The following is a 19960-nucleotide window of genomic DNA, read 5'->3' as shown; positions in this document are numbered from 1 at the left end:
GGTTTTGCCACGGTTGAGCTGATAGCCAAGTGTTGCCACAGCAGTTCAGGAATAGGACACATATACAATCAGTAGCAGTGGCTTACTAATGCTTACATAAATCAAGAAATATTTTATGTAAGGGAAATAGGTAAAGTAATCCTGTAATGAATCTGTTGGACCTGAATGTCCCTTTAATATTTAGTGATCTTTCTTTTCTTTAGAGGAAGAGGGAGATATATCTAAATCATGTAGGGGAGGAGGCATAGGGGATTGTGGCTGAAGTGTGTCCTCTAGTTGGGTCCTTTTTTTACTGTGCACTTTCTTCAAGTATGACCCCACTCTTATCTATTAAGAAGAGGTTTGACAAACTCAAACTTTAACCCCCATCTGTCCAAATTTGAATTATAGCAGTTAGAAATTTGCTTATATAGCCTATATAGACACACAAAGTATAATCTGTCTAGAAGAAGAACTGAAATAATTAGGCTTTAAATTCAAGTTTCAAAAGTATGCCATGATGAGAAGGTTGACGATGGAGACAAAAGAGACTTCACATTCTAAATAGAATTTGCTTGCCCATCACCACTCGCCTCCCTTGTTGAGTGTTAAGAAAGTAAAGGGAAGATAGGCCAAGACAGAATATAAGCAATATGTCATGTCTCCTGTAAGAGTTTTGGCTATTTGACTTGCATCTTCAAATTTCCAAACTTGAGTATATTAAGCATGAAAACTTGCCTTCAAGAAATGACTAAATATCCTTTAGGTTAGTTATGCCTCCCTGCTGCTTTTTCATTATCCTTAAACTGTTCTGATAGTTCATATGGTGGTGAAGACACATCATTGTAAAGAACACAGTGTTTAAAAACTCTTTTATCCAAAATATGTTCACTATATCTAGATAGAAAAGCAACAGTTCTCTTGGTAAGAAGGCTTTAAAACCCAGTTATATTCAAAATGGAGCTAAAAATAAACAGATTGGTTAAATAAACTTTTTCAGTATTGTATTTTTCATTAGAAAAGTAACAACACTAGGAACAATAAGCCACACGAGTAATTATTAGTTAAATAACCATGTCTTCATTGGTCAGGTAGAGTAGAGAAAGGAAAGAACCATGTGTGTTTTCAACTTTTCAATGAATGGCTTAATTCTGGAATGCAGTATATTTGCATAAGCAGTATATTAAGTTGCTTTGAATTAAAAACAGAGTTGTGAATAGATTCCATTTGATTGAGAATATTTTATTTAGCCATGTTCAAAAATGCAAAAAGAGATATAAATTAATAATTTTAGCTCTCACTCAAATGGTAGAACATAGTTGTTAGTGTGGAAGCGATTACTCTGCCTCAGTTTTCCCATCTGTTAAGTAGAGATATTAAGAGTACTTACTTTATAGGGTTCTTGTGAAATTCGAATGGGTCAATGCATATAAAGCTTTTGGAACAGCCTTCAGCAAATAGTAAACACTTTGTAATTGTTAGGTCTTAGTATTATAGTTATTATTATAGTAGGTATATGGGTGGACTCTTCATGCGAGCTGGTACCACCCTATAATGCCTAACTTATAGGATTATGATAACATAATGTCTGGCTTATGGTGTGTTTGCAATAAATATTATCTCATTGTTAATATTTATTGCTACTTAGAGCTACTTAGTAATACTATTTAAGCATGTTTTGAATTACTGTTTGTCCTTGGAGGTAATGGAATTATATTTTTAATTTTTTAATTCAAATTGACCTCCATCTTTATTTGTCAGAATTAGTAAGGTGTTAGTGTACCAGAGAAGTTCTCTGTAGTTGAATGAGAAAAACATAAATTTGACTTCTAAGTTAAGGAAATATGAGATGACTTAAAAAGGTTAAAGTGTTTTTCAGAGGAAGAAATTCCACCAGAAGCAGAGTACCTCTATTAACTTTTCTAATGAGAATATTCCCATTTAATAATAAATCTTGTTCTTAAAGTATAAAATTCTCATCCAAATCTCTGAACTTTTGACTCTGGTTCCTTAACTTGTCCTTCAAATATAGAGATTCTCTGGAATTGATTCTTTTATTTGATCTGTTTTTTAGGCTATTGAAAAGTATTGCCGAGTCAGTAGTGGATTTTCTGGAGTCAAGGATGTATATTCCTCTAATCCTACACATGATGATGTTCAGCAGAGCTTCTTTCTTGCTGAAACATTAAAGTAAGTAGATGCCTTTTTGCTTATCTTTTATGGTAGGCTACTTTTGCTGTATGGGCACTACATGATGAATTATGATTTTGTAACACATTACACTAATGTTAATACAAATATATTTTTATGTAAATGGGTCTTAAATTTTTAGCTGCATCTCCAGAATAGTGACTTAGAATATGAGGTAGCTATTTTAACAAATAATAATTTAGTGCCTTTAAATTATGTGACCCTTAGCCCTTAAGCACACATTAGAAGTATGTGGGTACCATAAGATCCTGCAACCTCATTTATGTGGTATATTATGTGGAAGATCTGAGAGCAGGGACACGAATGGACATTTGCACACTGGTATTTATATTCATGATTTGCAATGGGTGGAGGTGACCTAAGGGTACATCAACTGATGAACAGAATGGTGAACTGTGGTATATGCATACAGTAGAATATTGAGCATCTGTGAGAAGGGAGAAGGAATGAAGCTTTGAGACACGCAATGAGGTGAATGGATCCTGTGGACAGCATATTGCATGAAGTATGCCAGAAATGAAAAGATAGATATTATAATGCCTCACCAATATGGACTGACTATGATGTGTAAACTCTGAGAATTGAATCTTAGAACACAGCTTATCAGGGATCGCTTATTGTAATGGTCCCTAGATTGTAAGCTTTTACAGCAGTTACATCTATTCCTGAATTATAATGGCTGTCTCCATATTCTGAGATGCTGAGCTCTTTGTGTATAACCTGGTCAGTCTCTGGAACTTTGGGTATCTGTGTGACACCCGAAACTCAGAGCTAGAGCTTGGCAGCTATGAATGTCCGTATTAGCGCATACAGCAACTGTTAAGAAAGCTGACAAAGAGTCCAGAACTTTATTTAGAGATTTGAATGAAGAAGATCTGGTTAGAACTAAGACGAATCAGGCCAAAGGGTAAAGGATGATATTGACTGTGTTTTAAAACTTCAACTTCTGTGTAAGACCAAAGGAAGAGATGATTGTTCAGTGCAGGATATATATCTTCTGCGGCACACTAAAGAATTTAACTTGTACGGTCAGTTTATTCAAACACCATAGTTGCATGGAACTTTGAATAGGAAGTGAGATCTGGTAGGTTTGTACAGGTTAGTGTGAAATAGCGATACATCTCAAAGTAATTTGGGCAGAGAATAAAAATGTATTTGCAGGGCCCCTTTGAGGAGCTGGGGAAAAAAGGTGGAAATGTTGGACGTCCCCACCTGGGTTATTACTGATATTCTCACAGACATTGAGGACTGACTATTTGATATGCTGAGCCCTCGATCTTGGGGCTTGCCCTTATGAAGCTTTTTACTGAAAAGGAGAGGCTAAACCTACTTATAATTGTGCCTAAGAGTCTCCCCCAGAGAACCTCTTTGTTGCTTATATGTGGCCCTCTCTCTTTAAGCCACCTTGGCAGGTGAACTTAACTGCCCACCCCCCTACATGGGACCTGACTCCCAGGGGTGTAAATTTCCCTGGTAATGCATGGTATGACTCCAAGGGATGAGCTTGGACCCGGCATCGTGGGTTGGAGAAAATCTTGGCCAAAAGGGGGAAGCAGAATGAAACAAAATAAAGTTTCAGTGGCTGAGAGATTTCAAATGGAGTCGAGAGGTCATTCTGGAGGGCGTTCTTAGGTTTTAGTGTATTGGAATAGCTAGAAGGAAATACTGAAACTGTCGAACTGCAACCCAGTAGCCTTGATTCTTGAAGATGATTGTGTAATATGTAGCTTACATGATGTGACAGTGTGATTGTGAAAACCTTGTTGCTCACACTCCTTTATCCAGTGTGTGGATGGATGAGTAGAAAAATGGGGACAAAAATTAAATGAAAAATAGGGTGGGATGAGGAAAGATGGAATGATTTGGGTGTTCTTTTTTACTTTTACTTTGTATTCTTATTTTTATTCTTTTTTGGTGTAAGGAAAATGTTCAAAAATTGATTGGGGTGATGGATGTGCAACTATATGATGGTACTGTGAACAGTTGATTGATACCATGGATGATTGTATGGTATGTGAATATATCTCAGTAAAACTGGATTAAAAAAAAAATCACTGGAAAGGCTTGTTAAAACACAGGTCATTGGTCCATCCCATTAGAGTTTCTGATTCAGTTGGAGCCTGAGATTTGCAATTCTGATGAGCTCTCAGTTGATGCTGATGATACCAGTTCTGGGACCACACCTTGAATACTTGCTCTAGCTAATGAAATCTGTTAAGAATAATCATGGGATTTCGATGGTACTAGATGATATGTGACCATAACCGTGCAGTCTCCCAATAAGGTTTCCTGTAAAGATATACATACAGGGAACAAAGGAAAAGAGAAAAGATAACTTTATTATTTGGGCTTACACTCAAAACTTTACGCAAACTGTCCTGGAAGAAGGAGTCCTTAAATAAGTCCACTTCCCTAATGACCTACAAAGTATTATCATTGATACCTTCTCTTGAATTCCATATTTCTGTTACCCAAATATCTGTACCTGAATGCTTTATATAAACACTTCATTTATCAGCACATGTTTATTGAGTGCCTACTAAGTGCCAGGCACTATTTAGGGTATTTGAGTTGTGGATATATCAGTAGACAAAAATGATAATATCCCTGTTCCCTTGAAGTTTACGTTCTGGAATTCTTCTAGCTTATATTCTGGTATATTGCGAATTGAAATGTACATTCTTATCCTAAATGTCACATTATTCTCATTTTTCTTTTAAGCTTGTACAATATAATCATTCCTTGTACCTCGTTCTAACATATCACTAAGTCTTTACAATTCTCTCTGTTATATTGTTTCTTTATTTTGCCCTCTCTTTCCATATATATATTTGACCCTAATCCAGACCTTTATACTACTGAGATGGTTTAGAACATCTACCTGGTAGTCAGTTCCCTACCTCTAGTCATTCCTTAATTCTAGTTGATCTTACGTGATCATGATACTTCAGCATATTGCTTCCAAGAAAAGGACATTCTCTGTACTGGTTTGAAGCTGTTATGGACTCCAAAAGAGCCATGAACTTTTTTTTTTTTTATCTTCATTTTATTGAGATATATTCACATACCACGCAGTCATACAAAACAAATCGTACATTCGATTGTTCACAGTACCATTACATAGTTGTACATTCATCACCTAAATCAATCCCTGACACCTTCATTAGCACACACACAAAAATAACGAGAATAATAATTAAAGTGAAAAAGAGCAATTGAAGTAAAAAAGAACACTGGGTACCTTTGTTTGTTTGTTTGTTTCCTTCCCCTATTTTTCTACTCATCCATCCATAAACTAGACAAAGGGGAGTGTGGTCCTTATGGCTTTCCCAATCCCATTGTCACCCCTCATAAGCTACATTTTTATACAATTGTCTTCGAGATTCATGGGTTCTGGGTTGTAGTTTGATAGTTTCAGGTATCCACCACCAGCTACCCCAATTCTTTAGAACCTAAAAAGGGTTGTCTAAATTGTGCGTAAGAGTGCCCACCAGAGTGACCTCTCGGCTCCTTTTGGAATCTCTCTGCCACTGAAGCTTATTTCATTTCCTTTCACATCCCCCTTTTGGTCAAGAAGATGTTCTCCGTCCCACGATGCCAGGTCTATAGTCCTCCCCAGGAGTCATATTCCACGTTGCCAGGGAGATTCACTCCCCTGGGTGTCTGATCCCACGTAGTGGGGAGGGCAGTGATTTCACCTTTCAAGTTGGCTTAGCTAGAGAGAGAGGAGCCATGAACTTTTAATCCAATCTTGTGGGGTGGAACATTTGATTGAATGTGTCCATGGCGATGTGACCCACCCAATTGTGGGTAAGAACTCTGATTATATTGTTTTCATGGAGGTATGAATCTGCCCCGTCAAGGTGGATCTTAATTAGATCACTGGAGTCCTTTAAGAGAGCTCACAGAGAGAAGGTGCTCAGAGAACCTAAGAGAAACATTTTGGAGAGAAGCTACGATAAGTAATCCCGAGTTTACCCCTGGGAGAAGCTAAAAGCCGATACAGACCCAGACGCTTGGAGATGCAGACAGAAAGACTGTTTGAAGATCGTAAGCTAAGAAGTGAAGCCCAGAGTTTGCCAAGAGAAGCTAAGAGAGGACCCGCAGACGCTTAGGTACACAAGCACTGAGGAAGCTAAGAAAGACAGAAGCCCGGAGACATTTTGGAGAAATCCGTTTTGAAACCAGAACCTGGGAGCAAAGGACCAGCAGATGTGCCTTCCCAGCTGACAGAGCTGTTCCGAACACCATTGATCTTCCTTCAGTGAAGGTATCCTCTTGTTGATGCCTTAGTTTAGACACTTTTATGACCTTCGAACTGTAAATTTGTAACCTAATAAATCGCCTGTATAAAAGCCAGTCCATTTCAGTATTTTGCATAACTGTACCTTTAGCAAACTGGAACGTTTTCTTACATAATCATGATACAAGGGTCATACCTGAAAATCTTAACATTGATACAATAATGGTTTCTAGCATGCTGTCCATTTTCAAATTTTGCCCATTGTTTTAATAATGTACTTTATAGATTTTTTTTTACCCCAATCCAGGATCCAATAAAGGATCATTCATTACCTTTAGTGATTGAATTTCTTTAGTCTCCTTTAATCTAGAGCAAAGTTTTCCTATTTTTTCTTTTGTCTTTTATGACATTGACATTTTTAAAGAATTCAGGCCAGGTGTTTTTTGTTTTGCTTTGTTTTATTTTTTTAAGATTGTCTCGAATTTGGGTTTTATGATTGTTTCCTCATGATGAGATGTAGGTTAAATATTTTTGTCATATGTGTTACATAGGCAATGTGTTCCTCTCATTGCATCCTATAAGGAGGCACATGGTAACAGTTAAGTCCATTAATGGTTATTTTAAGTTCAGTCATAAGGTTAATTTAACTGTAAGTTCATGTAAAGATATTTTTTCTTTTTTGTAATTAATAAGTAATCTGTGGGGTGATAACATTGAGACTGTGTGAATATCCTTTTTTTCCCAAGAATTTTTCACTGAGTATTATTACTATCCGTTGTTGGTTCTTGCCTAAATCAGTTATTACTTTTGTAGTGATAAAATGTTAATTTTTAGATTTTTTCCCGTCTTAAAAAATTATTTGATTCCAGACATTCTTTTTCAGTGTTCATATACCTTTATTTTCCTCATATCACTCTCCTGCTCAAAAGCTATAATGTTTCATTCATCTCTCTAGCTTCATTTCTCATTTCTTTTACTTATAGATGCTATCCTTAAACCAAGTTATTCTACATGCAGATATTCACACATAAATAACATTTGTTCCTTTGCATTTCATTATCTTATTTTATATTTCACTGCTTCTGGCAGGAATGCCTTCACCCTTTCTATCAATTGATACCTCTCATTTTAAAAATTCAGTTCAGATTTCACCTCTTGCAAACTGGCTTTCATAATTAATTCTCAACTGCCTCATCAGTACAGACCTTGAGCACTTTAGCACATGGCAAAGTGCTGGAAATACATGGCCGCTGTCCCTTTACCTTCCAGTATCCTTATGGGATCTCTCCAGTTGATCTTGGTTCTTTTCTCTGCTGAATTCAGGTAGAATCCTTCTGAACAGAGTTATTTACCAGTTATTTACTTTCATATTCATTTATTATTTCTGCAATCCTCGCTTTCATAAAAACACATAAACCTTTGGATCAATAAAAGTGAAAAAGGTCAAACTAGAGGAAACATGACAGATAATTATAACAAAATCTGGGATAAAAGAATTATCATATTCAGCACTGAGCTTCCTAAAGCAAAAAGGAAGCATCCTGCACAATATCATTTTCATCTTTGGGGATAGAAGGAGCATATTATTTTGACAGATGAGGCAGAATTTTTCTTACTGCTAAATTGTAAGGTGACTTTAATTGCAAAGTTCTTGACTTAAATGCAGAGCCATTTTACCTATTACACATTGTCATGGATGATATAGAGATAGAGATAGAAATAGATATAGATATAGATGATATAGATACAGATACACCTTTTCCCACAGAAGATAAGGGATTATCTCCTCTGATTTTGTTTGTTTCCTCATAGTCCCTAATTTGTTTATTGATTTATCATATATACTGAAGACGTAATAGTCATGTAATGTGGGAAGTCAGAGATACAGCCTAGCCTAGGAAATAAAACATATACAACTCTGGAAGAAATCTTAAATATGTTAAGTTCTGTGAGAGAAATGTAAACAAAATACAAAAGTCTTTTAGAAGAGGAAGACCTAGCCTAACCTGCAAATCATAAGGGGAGACTTCATGGAAGTGGTGACATTTAACTCAGAATTGACAGCAAGATAAAATTAACCTGGCAGATAAGTATAATAGGATGATTTGGTATTCAAGGAAGTGGTTATAAGGCAGACAATGGAATATTAAGAATGAGATAAGAGAGATCTGTAAAGTGGAACCGACAAGCCTCGATATCTTTAATAAGATATCGGATGAGAAGATTCAGTAAGAAGGAAGAATCTGAAATGATGAAGTTTCCAATGTGCGTTACTGTAAGAATTAGCATGACAATAAATAAAAATATGTAAGTTGAAAGAAAAAATAGGTTTTCAGAAAAGATAATGGGTTACATTTGGGGCAGGTTGCCAAGAGGCATTTACAGATATACATTTGGAGCTCAAAAGATAAGTTCAGAAAGATTTTGAAGTATGAAGAGAAAAGATATACATTAGACCCTTTGGAAATGCCCACATCTAATAAAGAGAGGGAATTCCGATTTAGCTTGGCAGAATGAACACATGCATTTATTTTCCACTCTCTCTTGCAAGCCATTACAATGACTATAGAGGGCTAAAAGAGGGCAAGGAGAAAAACAATTAAAAAGGAAATCAACAAGTGACAAGATGTCAGCAAATTTTTAGATGAGAAACAGAGCAGAGAAATCTAAGTACCTGCATCAGGGGAAGATAATTTTAAGCTGATGAGTACTTCAGAACCTTGAAATACTCAATGCCAATGTGCAGGGTATGATTGAAAACCACAGAATTTTTTTTGAAGTTTTTAAAAGAAGTAGTTAGACTTCAGATCTACTTCTGCCCTATCTCAACCCTGAATGAAACTAGTGATTGCTGTCTGAAAAGGCTGAACCATAGAGGCTCTGACTTAGGGATATGAGACACAGGTGAAAGTGTACAGGATATTGGAGGCTTCCTTTCTGGGAAAATAGATTAGCATACAACAAAAGATCTATAGTTACTAATATGTGAGCTTCTCTCAGCAAAAGAACCATCTCCTCACTCATCTCCCAAGGGTGAAGCCCCCCAGAACACACCAACCTGCCAAAGAGTTTCCAGTCAGCATTTTAGTGTCTCACTTTTAAATATTAATGGAGAGTGTTGACTTAGAAATGCTTATCAAGCTGTAGACACTGTGCTGGTTTGGATACATTGTGTCCCCTGGAAAAAAAAAAGCCATATTCTTTAATGCATTTCTGATTAGGGTGTGACCTCTTGAATGAGTGTTTCCATGGAGATGTGACTCACCCAACTATAGGTAATACCTTTGATTAGATTATTTCTATGGAGGTGTTATCCCGCCCATTCAGTGTGGATCTTAATTAAATCACTGGAGTCCAGAAGAGCTCACAGACAGAAGGAGCTCAGTGCTGCAGTTGAGAGAGGCTTTTAGAGAGACACTTGGAGGTGATTGCTTTGGAAGTGTTAGCCCAGAGTTTGCTCCAGAGGAGCTAAGAGAGACAAGCCCAGAGACATTTTACAAGCCCAGAGATATTTTGAAAAAAGCCATTTTGAAACCAGAACCCCAGAGCAGACACCAGCCATGTGCCTTCCCAGCTAACAGAATTTTTTGGACACCATCAGCTGTTCTTCAGTGAAGGTATCTCCTTGTCGATGTCTTAGTTGGACACTTTTATGGCTGTAGAACTGTAAATTTGTAGCCAAATAGACTCCCTTTATAAAAGCCAATCCATTTCTGGTATTTTTGCATAACGGCAGCATTAAAAAACTGGAACAGATATATAAATATACACATCCATATATTTGTGTGTTTATAATATATGTATATGCTATTCTTTGATTTTTTTTAATTTAGAAAATAAAATATGAATAGTTTGCCTGGGATCACTGTACACTTGAAAGCTTCCAAACTTCCAAGACCAAAATAAACAGGAAAAAAGAGGGAGATTAGCAAGAGGATGGGGTTGGGGGTGCTCAGAAAGAAGAAACAATACAGAGAACAGTAGGAGACTGGAAATAACATTCTCAAGTACTATTAAAAAGATAGTACAAGACAAAAATAGAATGTCATGAAAAGATAATCAGAGAACAAGAAAGAAGTCTTGGAATTAATGGAATTAAAGTAGTGGAAATTTTTTAAAAACTCAATAGAAGTGCTGGAAGTGCAAATTGAGAAAATCTAGAAAGGAGAGCAAAAAGACAATTATAAAATGAGAGGCAAGATTAGGGGATTAGCCCAGAAATTCCAGTATTTGAATAAAAGAACTGAGTTCCGGAAAAGAGAGGGTAAAGGAGGAAGGAGAATCCTCAACGAAGTCAGTCCAGAAAATTTCCCAGAATTGAATGACATGAGTTTCCAGATTAAAAGAAACCTCATAGATCCCAGCACAGTGGATGAAAGCACACCTACACCAAGGCACATTGCCAAGGAATTCAGAGTCCTTAAGGTATAAAAATGATCTAACAGTTTGCAGAAAGAAGAAACTCTGGTAAAAAGGATCAGAAGTCATAATGGCTTCAGACTTCTCAACATTGAAAGCCAGAGGCAGTGGATCAGTTCCTTCAAAAATAATGAGAGGAAAATGTAGAATTCTAAGTTTTTAGCCATGCAAGTTCTCAAAAATCCATTTCCAGGCACTCTTGGTAAGCATTTAGAAAATGTGCTCCAACAAAACAGTTATAAACCAAAAAGGAAAATATTGAATAGAGAAAACAAGTAAAAGGAAAGATTGAGAGGATAACTGGTCCCTACTAAATAAAGCAGAGGACTCTGGGAGGGATTTGTTCAAGATTAAATTTATAGAATGATTTTATCTAAGTATTTTGAGATGACATTTAGACGGTAGAGATTTTAAGTATTTTATTTAGTGATAAGGACAAGTGAGTCTGGGTTTTAAGTGGGAGAAAGAATTGTGCAAGTAAGGAAAAACTGAATAACTTTCAATTAACGTGTAAAATTGCTTAAAGACTTTTGTTTGGAGTATGGATTGTTTTTAAAAATAGGCAAATAATAGTACTCTGCCGCACCTCTCCAATTGCGAAAAAGAGAAGTACGTCCTTTTTTTAATGCAATTTTGTAGAGATTTATTCACATACCAGATAATCATCCGAAGTATACAAAATCAATGGTTCACAGTATCATCATATAGTTGTGCATTCATCACCACAATTAATTTTTGAACATTTTCATTACTCCAAAAAAATAAAAAATTAAAAATAAATAATAAATAAAAATAACAAAGATCACTGAAAACATCCCATGCCCCTTATTCCTCCTCTTATTTATTTATTTATTGTCTTTTTTTTATTACCTATCTATCCATACACTGGATAAAGGTAGTGTCAGTCACAAAGTTTTCACAATTACACAGTCATACTGTAAAAGCTATATAGTTATACAGTCATCTTCAAGAATCAAGGCTACTGGATTACAGTTCAACAGTTTCAGGTATTTCCTTCTGGTTATTCTAATACACTAAAAACTGAAAGGGGATATCTATGTAGTACATAAGAATAATTCCAGAATGACCATTTGACTCTATTTGAAATCTCTCAGCCACTGAAACTTTATTTTGTTTCATTTCTCTTCTCCCTTTTGGTCCAAGAAGGCTTTCTCAGTCCCACGATGCTAGGGCCAGGCTCATCCCTGGGAGTCATATTCCACATTGCCAGGGAGATTTACGCCCCTGGGAGTCATGTCCCACATAGGAAGGAGGGCAGTGAAATTACCTGCAGAGTTGGCTTAGAGAGAGAGACCACATCTGACCAATAAAAGAGGTTCTCTGGGGGTGACTCTTAGGCATAATTAGAAGTAGGCTTAGCTTCTCCTTTGCAGGAATAGGTTTCATGAGGGCAAGCCCCAATATTGAGGGTTTGTCATATTAAATTGTTAGTCTCCAATGCTTGTGAGAATATTAGGAATTCCCCAGGTGGGAATATTTCCACATTTTCCCCAGTTACTCAAGGGGGTTTTGCAAATACTTTTTAATGCTCTGCCCAAGTTACTCTGGAATGTATTGGGGCATCACGCTAACCTGTACAAACCAACAAGGTCTCACTCCTAAGGTTCCATGTAATTATGGTATTCAAATAAACTGACTGTGTAAGTTAAATTAGATGGTGTGCTACAGAAAATATAAATTTTGCACCAAATAAATATTTCTTCCTTTGGTCTCACACAGAAGTTGAAGTTTGAAAATAGTCAGTATCATCCTTTACCCTTTGGTCTGATTTGCCTTAGCCCTAACCAGATCAGCTTCATTCATGTCTCTAATTGAAGTCTGAGCTCTTTTTCAGCCTTTTTTTTTTTTTTTAACAGTTGCTGTATGGGTAATGCTGACTTTCATAGCTACAGAACTCTAGCTCTGAGTCTTAGGTGTCACACAGATACCGGAAGTTCCAGGGAACAAGCAGATTTTACACAAAGAGCTCAACATCTTAGAATTTGGAAATAACTGTAACAACTCAGGAATAGATGTGACTGCTCTAAGAGCTTACAGTCTGGGAACCTTTACAATAAGCCTTCCCCTGATAACCTTTGCTCTTGAATTCAGTTCTCAGAGTTTGTACATTATAGTTGGTCCATGTTAGTGAGGCGTCATTTGTCTTTTCATTTCTGGCTTATTTCACTCAACCTACTGCTCTCAAGATTGATTCACCTAGTTGCATGCCTCACAACTTCATTGCTTCTTGCAGCCACTCAGTATTCCATTGTATATATACACCACAGTTCCCCATTCATCAGTCAGTGTACCCTTGGGCCACCTCCATCCATTGCAAATCATGAATACTGCCACCATAAACACCAGGATGCAAATGTCCACTCATGTCCCTGCTTTCAGTTTTTCCAAATATATACCTAATAATGGGGTTGTAGGATCACATAGCAACCCTATACTTAGCCTCCTGTGGAACTACCACACTGCCCTCCAGAGGGGCTGCACCATTCTACTTCCCTACCAACAGTGAATAGGTACATCCATTTCTCAAAATTTTCTCCAACACTTGTGTCTTACTGTTTAATTTTTAAACAGTTTTGTTCAGAAGTATGTCTTTTAATAATGGCTTTGCTCCCTCCAAGAATTGCCTCCTCATTGGTTTTAGCAAAATAATGGTTGATCAAGAGCTCCTTAAGCTAAAACAATGCCATAGCTGATACAACACCAAGATTCTGGGAAGTTACAGTTTTCCTGTAGCAGCCTTTCACTTCTTAAGTGAATATCTCCCATTTGGATTCTCTCTAGTTTTACCAATTTGTTCTGTTTACCATCATTTCCTTTTAACAGAAGCTTTGAAGGAAGAGTATATTATTCTACATCTCTACCTCAGTGTCTATACCTATGTCTAATTAGGCTTTTACTGAGTCTCAGCTCAATTCTATTGCATCTATTTCTTAAACTTTTTTATTTTTTTATTTTGAAATAAATTCAAAGTTATAGGAACAGTTGCAAAAACAATACTAACCCCATACAAAGAATTCCATCATACCCTGACCCCCCTCCCCTGATAGCTCAATCCACCAACTTTAACATACTGTCACATCGCTATTTCTTTCCCTCCCTCCCTCCCTCCCTGTCTATCATCCATCATCTATTGCTCTGTCGTCTGAACATATGAGAGCTAGCTGCACATATCCTTGAACATACACTGTAATTCACGTATACACTTCCCATGAACGAGAACATTCTTTTTTGCAATCCTATTAAGCGCAGCTACGAAGTACAAGAGATTCAACAATGATACAAAGCTTACATTCTTTGTAAATTGAATGATCCTTGGCATTCAATTGTCATCTATTTAGACTTTTTTTTTTTTTTCCCAGTTGTGGAAACATATATATTGCCTAAATCTTCCCATTCCACCTCCTCCCTAACCTTCCATTAGTGGGATTAATCACATTTAGAATGTTGTAATGCTCTTTCCCACCATCCGTTACTAGAAATTTCCCTTCACCTCAAACAGCAACTCCACCCTCATTTCTTAACTCCCCATTGCCCCTTCCCCCATTTCTCTTAACCCAAACTCTACATTTCATCTCTATGGTTATATTCTCTGATAATTTCTTTGTGTTTGCTGTGGGGGTTAAAATTAACCTCTTAAGTCCATATCAATCTTGTTTTTTTTTTTTTGATACCACCTTCACTTCAATAGGACACATAAACTATGTTCCTATACTCCTCCATTCCCCCACCTTTATATAGTTGTCTAAAATTACATAGTTTACAGAGTTCAAAACCACTGATTTGTCATTAGAGTTCATGTAATTTATATCATGTAGGAAGTAAATAGTGGAGTTACAGTTCAAAAATTATTGACTTCTATTTGTATTCCATTGTGGTTGGAGAATGTGCTTTGAGTATATTCAATTTTTTATTTTTTTTTTAATTTATTGAGGCTTGTTTTATGTCCCAGCTTATGGACCCTTCTGGAGAAAGATCTGTGATCACTAGAGAAAAATGAGTGTCCCTGGTGCTTTGGGATGTAAGGTACTATATATGTCTGTTAAAATTCTCTTTATCTCTTTCTCCTTTCTTTGTTTCTCTGTTGGTAGGGCTCCCTTTAGAATCTGAAGTGGAGCAGGTCTTTTATTGGCAAAGTCTCTCAGCATTTGTTTGTCTGTGAAAAATTTAAGCTCTCCCTCGAATTTGAAGGAGAGTTTTGCTGGATAAAGTATTCTTGGTTGGAAATTTTTCTCTCTCAGAATTTTAAATATGTCATGCCACTGCCTTCTCACCTCCATGGTGGCCGCTGAGTAGTCACAACTTAGTCTTATTGTTGTTTTCTTTGTATGTGGTGAGTTGCTTTTCTCTTGCTGCTTTCAGAACTTGCTCCTTCTCTTCAGTATTTGACAGTCTGATCAGAATATGTCTCAGAGTGGGTTTATTTCAATTTATTCTATTTGGAGTTCTCTGGGCATTTATGCTTTGTGTATTTATATTGTGTATAAGTTTGGGGAAGTTTTCCCCAACAATTTCTTTGAATACTCTTTCTAGACCTTTACCCTTCTCTTCCCCTTCTGGGACACCAATGAGTCTTAAGTTTGGATGTTTTATTTTATCTATTGTATCCCTGAGATCCATTTCGATTTTTTCAATTTTTTTCTCCATTCTGTCTTTTATTCTTTCATTTTCTGTTCTGTGGACTTCTAGGACACTGAGACGTTGTTCAGCTTCCTCTAATCTTATATTGTGAATATCCAGAGTCTTTTTAATTTGGCCAACAGTTTCTTTTATTTCCATAAGATCTTCTATTTTTTTATTTACTCTTGCAATGTCTTCTTTATGCTCTTCTAAGGTCTTCTTTATGTCACTTATATCCTGGGCCATGGTCTTCTTCATGTCCTTTAAATCCTTTGCCATGTTTTCATTCCTCAATTGTAGTTCTTTGATTAATTTTGCTAAGTACGGTGTTTCTTCCGATATTTTGATTTGGGAGTTTGGAGTTGGATTCTCCATATCGTCTGGTTTTATGAATCGCATTAAGATTTTCTGTTGTTTTTGGCCTCTTGGCATTTGCTTTGCTTGATAGGGTTCTTTCAAGTTGTAAAAAAAAAGAGATACCGATCTAATTTTTCAGAAACACAGTTTTTGGCGTACACTTTCTCTAACTAAACAGCAGATGGCGTCTGCGAGTCACCTATACACCTCCAGTCAGTTCTACCCAACTCTGTCTCTGTGGTATGTGGGGAAATGATTCTTGTGGGGTTCAGTTGGAGAACTCAGTTTGGGTATGTTGCTGGAGCTGTCCACCCTGAATGTGGGGCATGTGTATGGGTGGCCAGGGAGGAAGGGCAGTTTTAATATTGATATCCCCCAGGTTCCCGGAGATTCAAGGCCGCTGCAAGAGTCTAAGCCTTCATTTCAGTTTTGCCCCAGATTTTCTGTCACTGACCCACATACCACTGGCATTGACATAGCCCTGGGTTTTCCAAGCGGGCCTCCCTTCTCAGCTGTGATCTTCCAGGACCTCTGCTGAGGGAAGGCTGTGCACGTTGTCCCTCAAGCTAAGCTCCGGGCCACCGGGCCATGCAGGGATGCTGTCTGCTTGATGTAAAGATTAGCCTGTAATTCTTGACTGGTGTAAGTTCTGAATGAAAGGCAGGCTGTAAAGCTGGGCCCCACCCCTTTCCTCTTTAGAGAAGATGGATGCCTTAGGGGGAGGTCATTAGCATTTCAGTGGTCTCTCTCTGCCTGTGCCACATCCTTGTCTGGGTCACAGAACTGGGAATTCAAAATGGCCGAGGCTTGCTCCACTGAGTTGAAAAAGGAACAGAGCTAGTCTGAGGAGACCCTCCGGCTTTCCAAGGTTAGTCGTCACCCAAAGCCTCTGTCTAATTGTTGGGGATTCGCACCTTGTAGTGCGCAGTTCACACTCGCTAATTAAAACCCCAGCTGGAGCTCAGCTGAGCTATATTCGCTCGCTCGGAGAGAGCTTCTCTCTGGCACCACGAGGCTTTGTAACTCGGGCTTTGGGTGAGGGGTCTCCCAATTTGGATCCGCAGTTCTTACTTACAGATTTTGTGCTGTGATCTCGGGCATTCCTCCCAGTTCATGTTGGTGTATGATGACTGGACGTTCACGTCTGTCCTGCAGTTATTCTGGATTATTTACTAGTTGTTTCTGGTTTTTTTTTTTAGTTGTTCCAGGGGGACTACTTAGTTTCCACTCCTCTCTATGCCACCATCTTAGATCCTATTGCATCTTTATTTGAATTTATTTAAATTGAGAAAAGTTTACATGTTAATTCAGTTTTTCTGAGTTCATAAATACTAGGCATTAAAATGCCTAAAAGAAATCACACATTGGAAACAGATAATTTTTTCAGTGAATTTTTTATAAAGCAAAGAGAAATAGCATAAAATTAGCACCAGGTTTATCACAGTGTGTCTGCTTTCACTGACATCAAAACCTCTGGGACAAACGTGTGTGTGTGTGTGTGTGTGTGTGTGTGTGTGTGTGTGTGTCTGTGAATGGCTGTGTCTGGCTTGCTGGCTTGCTGTGTGCTTCCCCTCCCCCCCTTATTTCTTTTAAAATGAAAACTGAATGTAATGGCTATATTAAGAAAAGCTATGAAGCAACATATGTCTTAAAGAAATAATCAGAACTATGAAAAAGATTTATGTTTAAAGCTTTTATTACTGTTTTAATAAAATAGCTTTTATATGTTTTCTATAATAATAGAATGGTTAAACAAATTATGACCCATCCACACAGTGAATAGAATTTAGCCAATAGCAATTGCATTTTTACTTTTTTAAAAACACAGTACAAAGTAAGTTAAGTGCACATATGCATATGTGTATGTAAAACATACAGATGAATGTGTTAGTATATCTATGAGCAACATCAAAATATGTTAAATGATATTATTCTGGGTTTTTAAAAAATACTTTTCTGTTTTTGCTTCGTAATCAGAAAAACATTTTAAAAAATGTTTTCATGTGGCATACGTATTTTCCAGCTTCAAATTGGTTCCTCTCTTCATATCCGGAATCAGAAGAAGATTTTTTGAGCTGCAAAAAAAATTTGGAGGTTATCCAGCCCAAGAAAAACCATCACCCTTTCCCCTACCCCCATCTCTCCACCGCATATTTATTCTCAATGCTAAAATTCTCTTTATAGGATACAGAATATTTTGTCATAACATCTTTTGTTGCTCTCTTCACTTGATGGGGAGCTTACTGCCTCACAAATCCCAACCCCATCCCATTGTTCAAGAGTTTTAATTGTTAGAAAGTTCTTTCTGATATTGAGTTAAAATCTGCTTCACTGTGAATTATATTCTGTGAACCACATTTTGTCTTTTGGTAATAGAGTAATTTAATACTCCTTCTGCATGAATACTCATAAAAATATTTATTTCTATCAGGATAAAGATTCCAAATTCCTGTAATATTTCTTTACATGATACGACTCTGGCTGCCTTCTCTGGAGATTATCTTGTGCTTTTCTAGACTGAACACTGGATTTCACATGTGGTTGACCAGTGCACCCTACCAATCCCTAATTTGGTCAAGCTTTTATCAATGCAAGATAAAGTTGCCTTCTGTTTTCTTAATAGCCCTGTTAGTATAGCTTGAAAATTTACTATAGGTCTTTTTTTTATGTGAACTAAAATAGTTTTCTTCTCTCTCATATTGATATGATTAATTTTTTGGAAATTTATTATGTCTTACCTTTATCTATATTAAGTTTTGTTTTCTTAAGTTTAACATATTCTAATTTATTGAAATCTCAACTTTGATTTTGTCATTTAATGTGTTAGCTATTACTTCCAACTTTGTGTCACTCACAGATTTAGTAAGTATGCATTCTCAGTAGGCACCCAAGTTAATCCTACAATAAGACCATCTAATCATGTTTTCTTACCTTGTTCATATTAATCTACCTTATTTGAGTTGTTTTACTTAATAGCTGTGTAGCTTTGGACAAGTTACTTAATTTCTCTGCCTCAGTTTCCTCATCTGTTTTAAAGAAGTATTAAAAATATTACCTCCTCTAAGGTTTCTATAAGGATTAATATAGTTAAGCACTTAGAATTATGCCTGGTACAAAATACAAGGTAGCAGGCATGAAGTTGCTGTAGGACAGCAGGGCAGGTAGTTGATGAAAAAAAAACTGGACATGAAGCAAAGGAGAGCAGGGACAAACCAACTTACAAGAACAAATGAACCCAAATCTTTGTCTCACTACCTTCAACTCTGACAAGCAGGTGACTTGCAGAAGGGGCTAGCACCATTTGCCATGGGGATTGCATCATGTATGGCCCAAGAACTGGAGAAATTAAACAAGGAGTTAGAACAGGATCCAAAACAGTTGCAGGCCTGGCAGTTGCCCCATACCAATAAGATGATCCAGCTGATCAGTGTCAACATGCATAACCTGAAATAGTGCCTAGTATCCTACATCTATGTACAAAGCATAATGGCTGCTGCTTCACTTCAGCTTTCCACATTACATGCATAATTTTTTTTAGCCAATCCTGACCTAGGAACCTACAGAGAAAGTAATTCTGAAAAATGTAGTTCCAGCTTAGCTAAGTTGACAAAGTATACACAATGACCACAGGGAACAAGCCCTTCCAGATAATGAAAAATACAAGATACTTTGTCTCATATAATGCATTTTAAGTATATATACAAGATAATTGTATAGCTATTATAAAGGTATAATAACTAAAAGAGTTTAATAGCACAAGAATAAAAAAAACTTGAACAGTAGAGTTCAGAAATAGCCCATGTACATGTCCTTGATAAAAGACAGTTCAGGTTAATGCGGAAAAGAGATAATTTAATAAAGGGTGTTGGAAAAGATATCCACTTAGAAAAAACTAACAAAGCTGGATCCCTGCTAAATGCCAAAGCTAATCTTATTTCAAAACTTTAAATATAAAAATAAAATCATGAAAAATAGAAAGTTTCTTTTTTTCCAACTCTAAGAGTGAAGGTGGCATGACACAATACCCAGAAACCATAGAAGAAAAGATTAAAAATAGAAAACAGCTGCAAGTAAAAAGAAATACCATTAAAAAAATAAAAAGACAAATGACAT

At 36.7% G+C, this 19960-nt stretch overlaps 1 protein-coding gene across 3 annotated transcripts in view; it reads left to right on the top strand.

Annotated features, from left to right (window-relative positions):
* The window catches only part of MAN1A2 (mannosidase alpha class 1A member 2), a 377203-nt gene that overhangs the window by 307526 nt on the left and 49717 nt on the right, over positions 1 to 19960 (top strand). For 2 of the 3 annotated variants that reach the window (XR_005215262.1, XM_037826268.1), the window contains exon 12: positions 2054 to 2169. Coding sequence is in view for 2 of the 3 variants with exons in the window: in XM_037826268.1 (XP_037682196.1) it covers positions 2054 to 2169 (116 nt within the window). In the remaining variant the exon portion in view is untranslated. Of the gene's footprint in view, positions 1 to 2053; positions 2170 to 17870; positions 18151 to 19960 lie in introns of those variants that run through there. The other variant, XM_037826267.1, reaches the window with a different exon arrangement.

Source organism: Choloepus didactylus, chromosome 2 (genome assembly GCF_015220235.1).
Source record: "Choloepus didactylus isolate mChoDid1 chromosome 2, mChoDid1.pri, whole genome shotgun sequence".
Classification (NCBI taxonomy): domain Eukaryota; kingdom Metazoa; phylum Chordata; class Mammalia; order Pilosa; family Megalonychidae; genus Choloepus; species Choloepus didactylus.
This window is presented reverse-complemented; position numbering and strand designations above follow the sequence as displayed.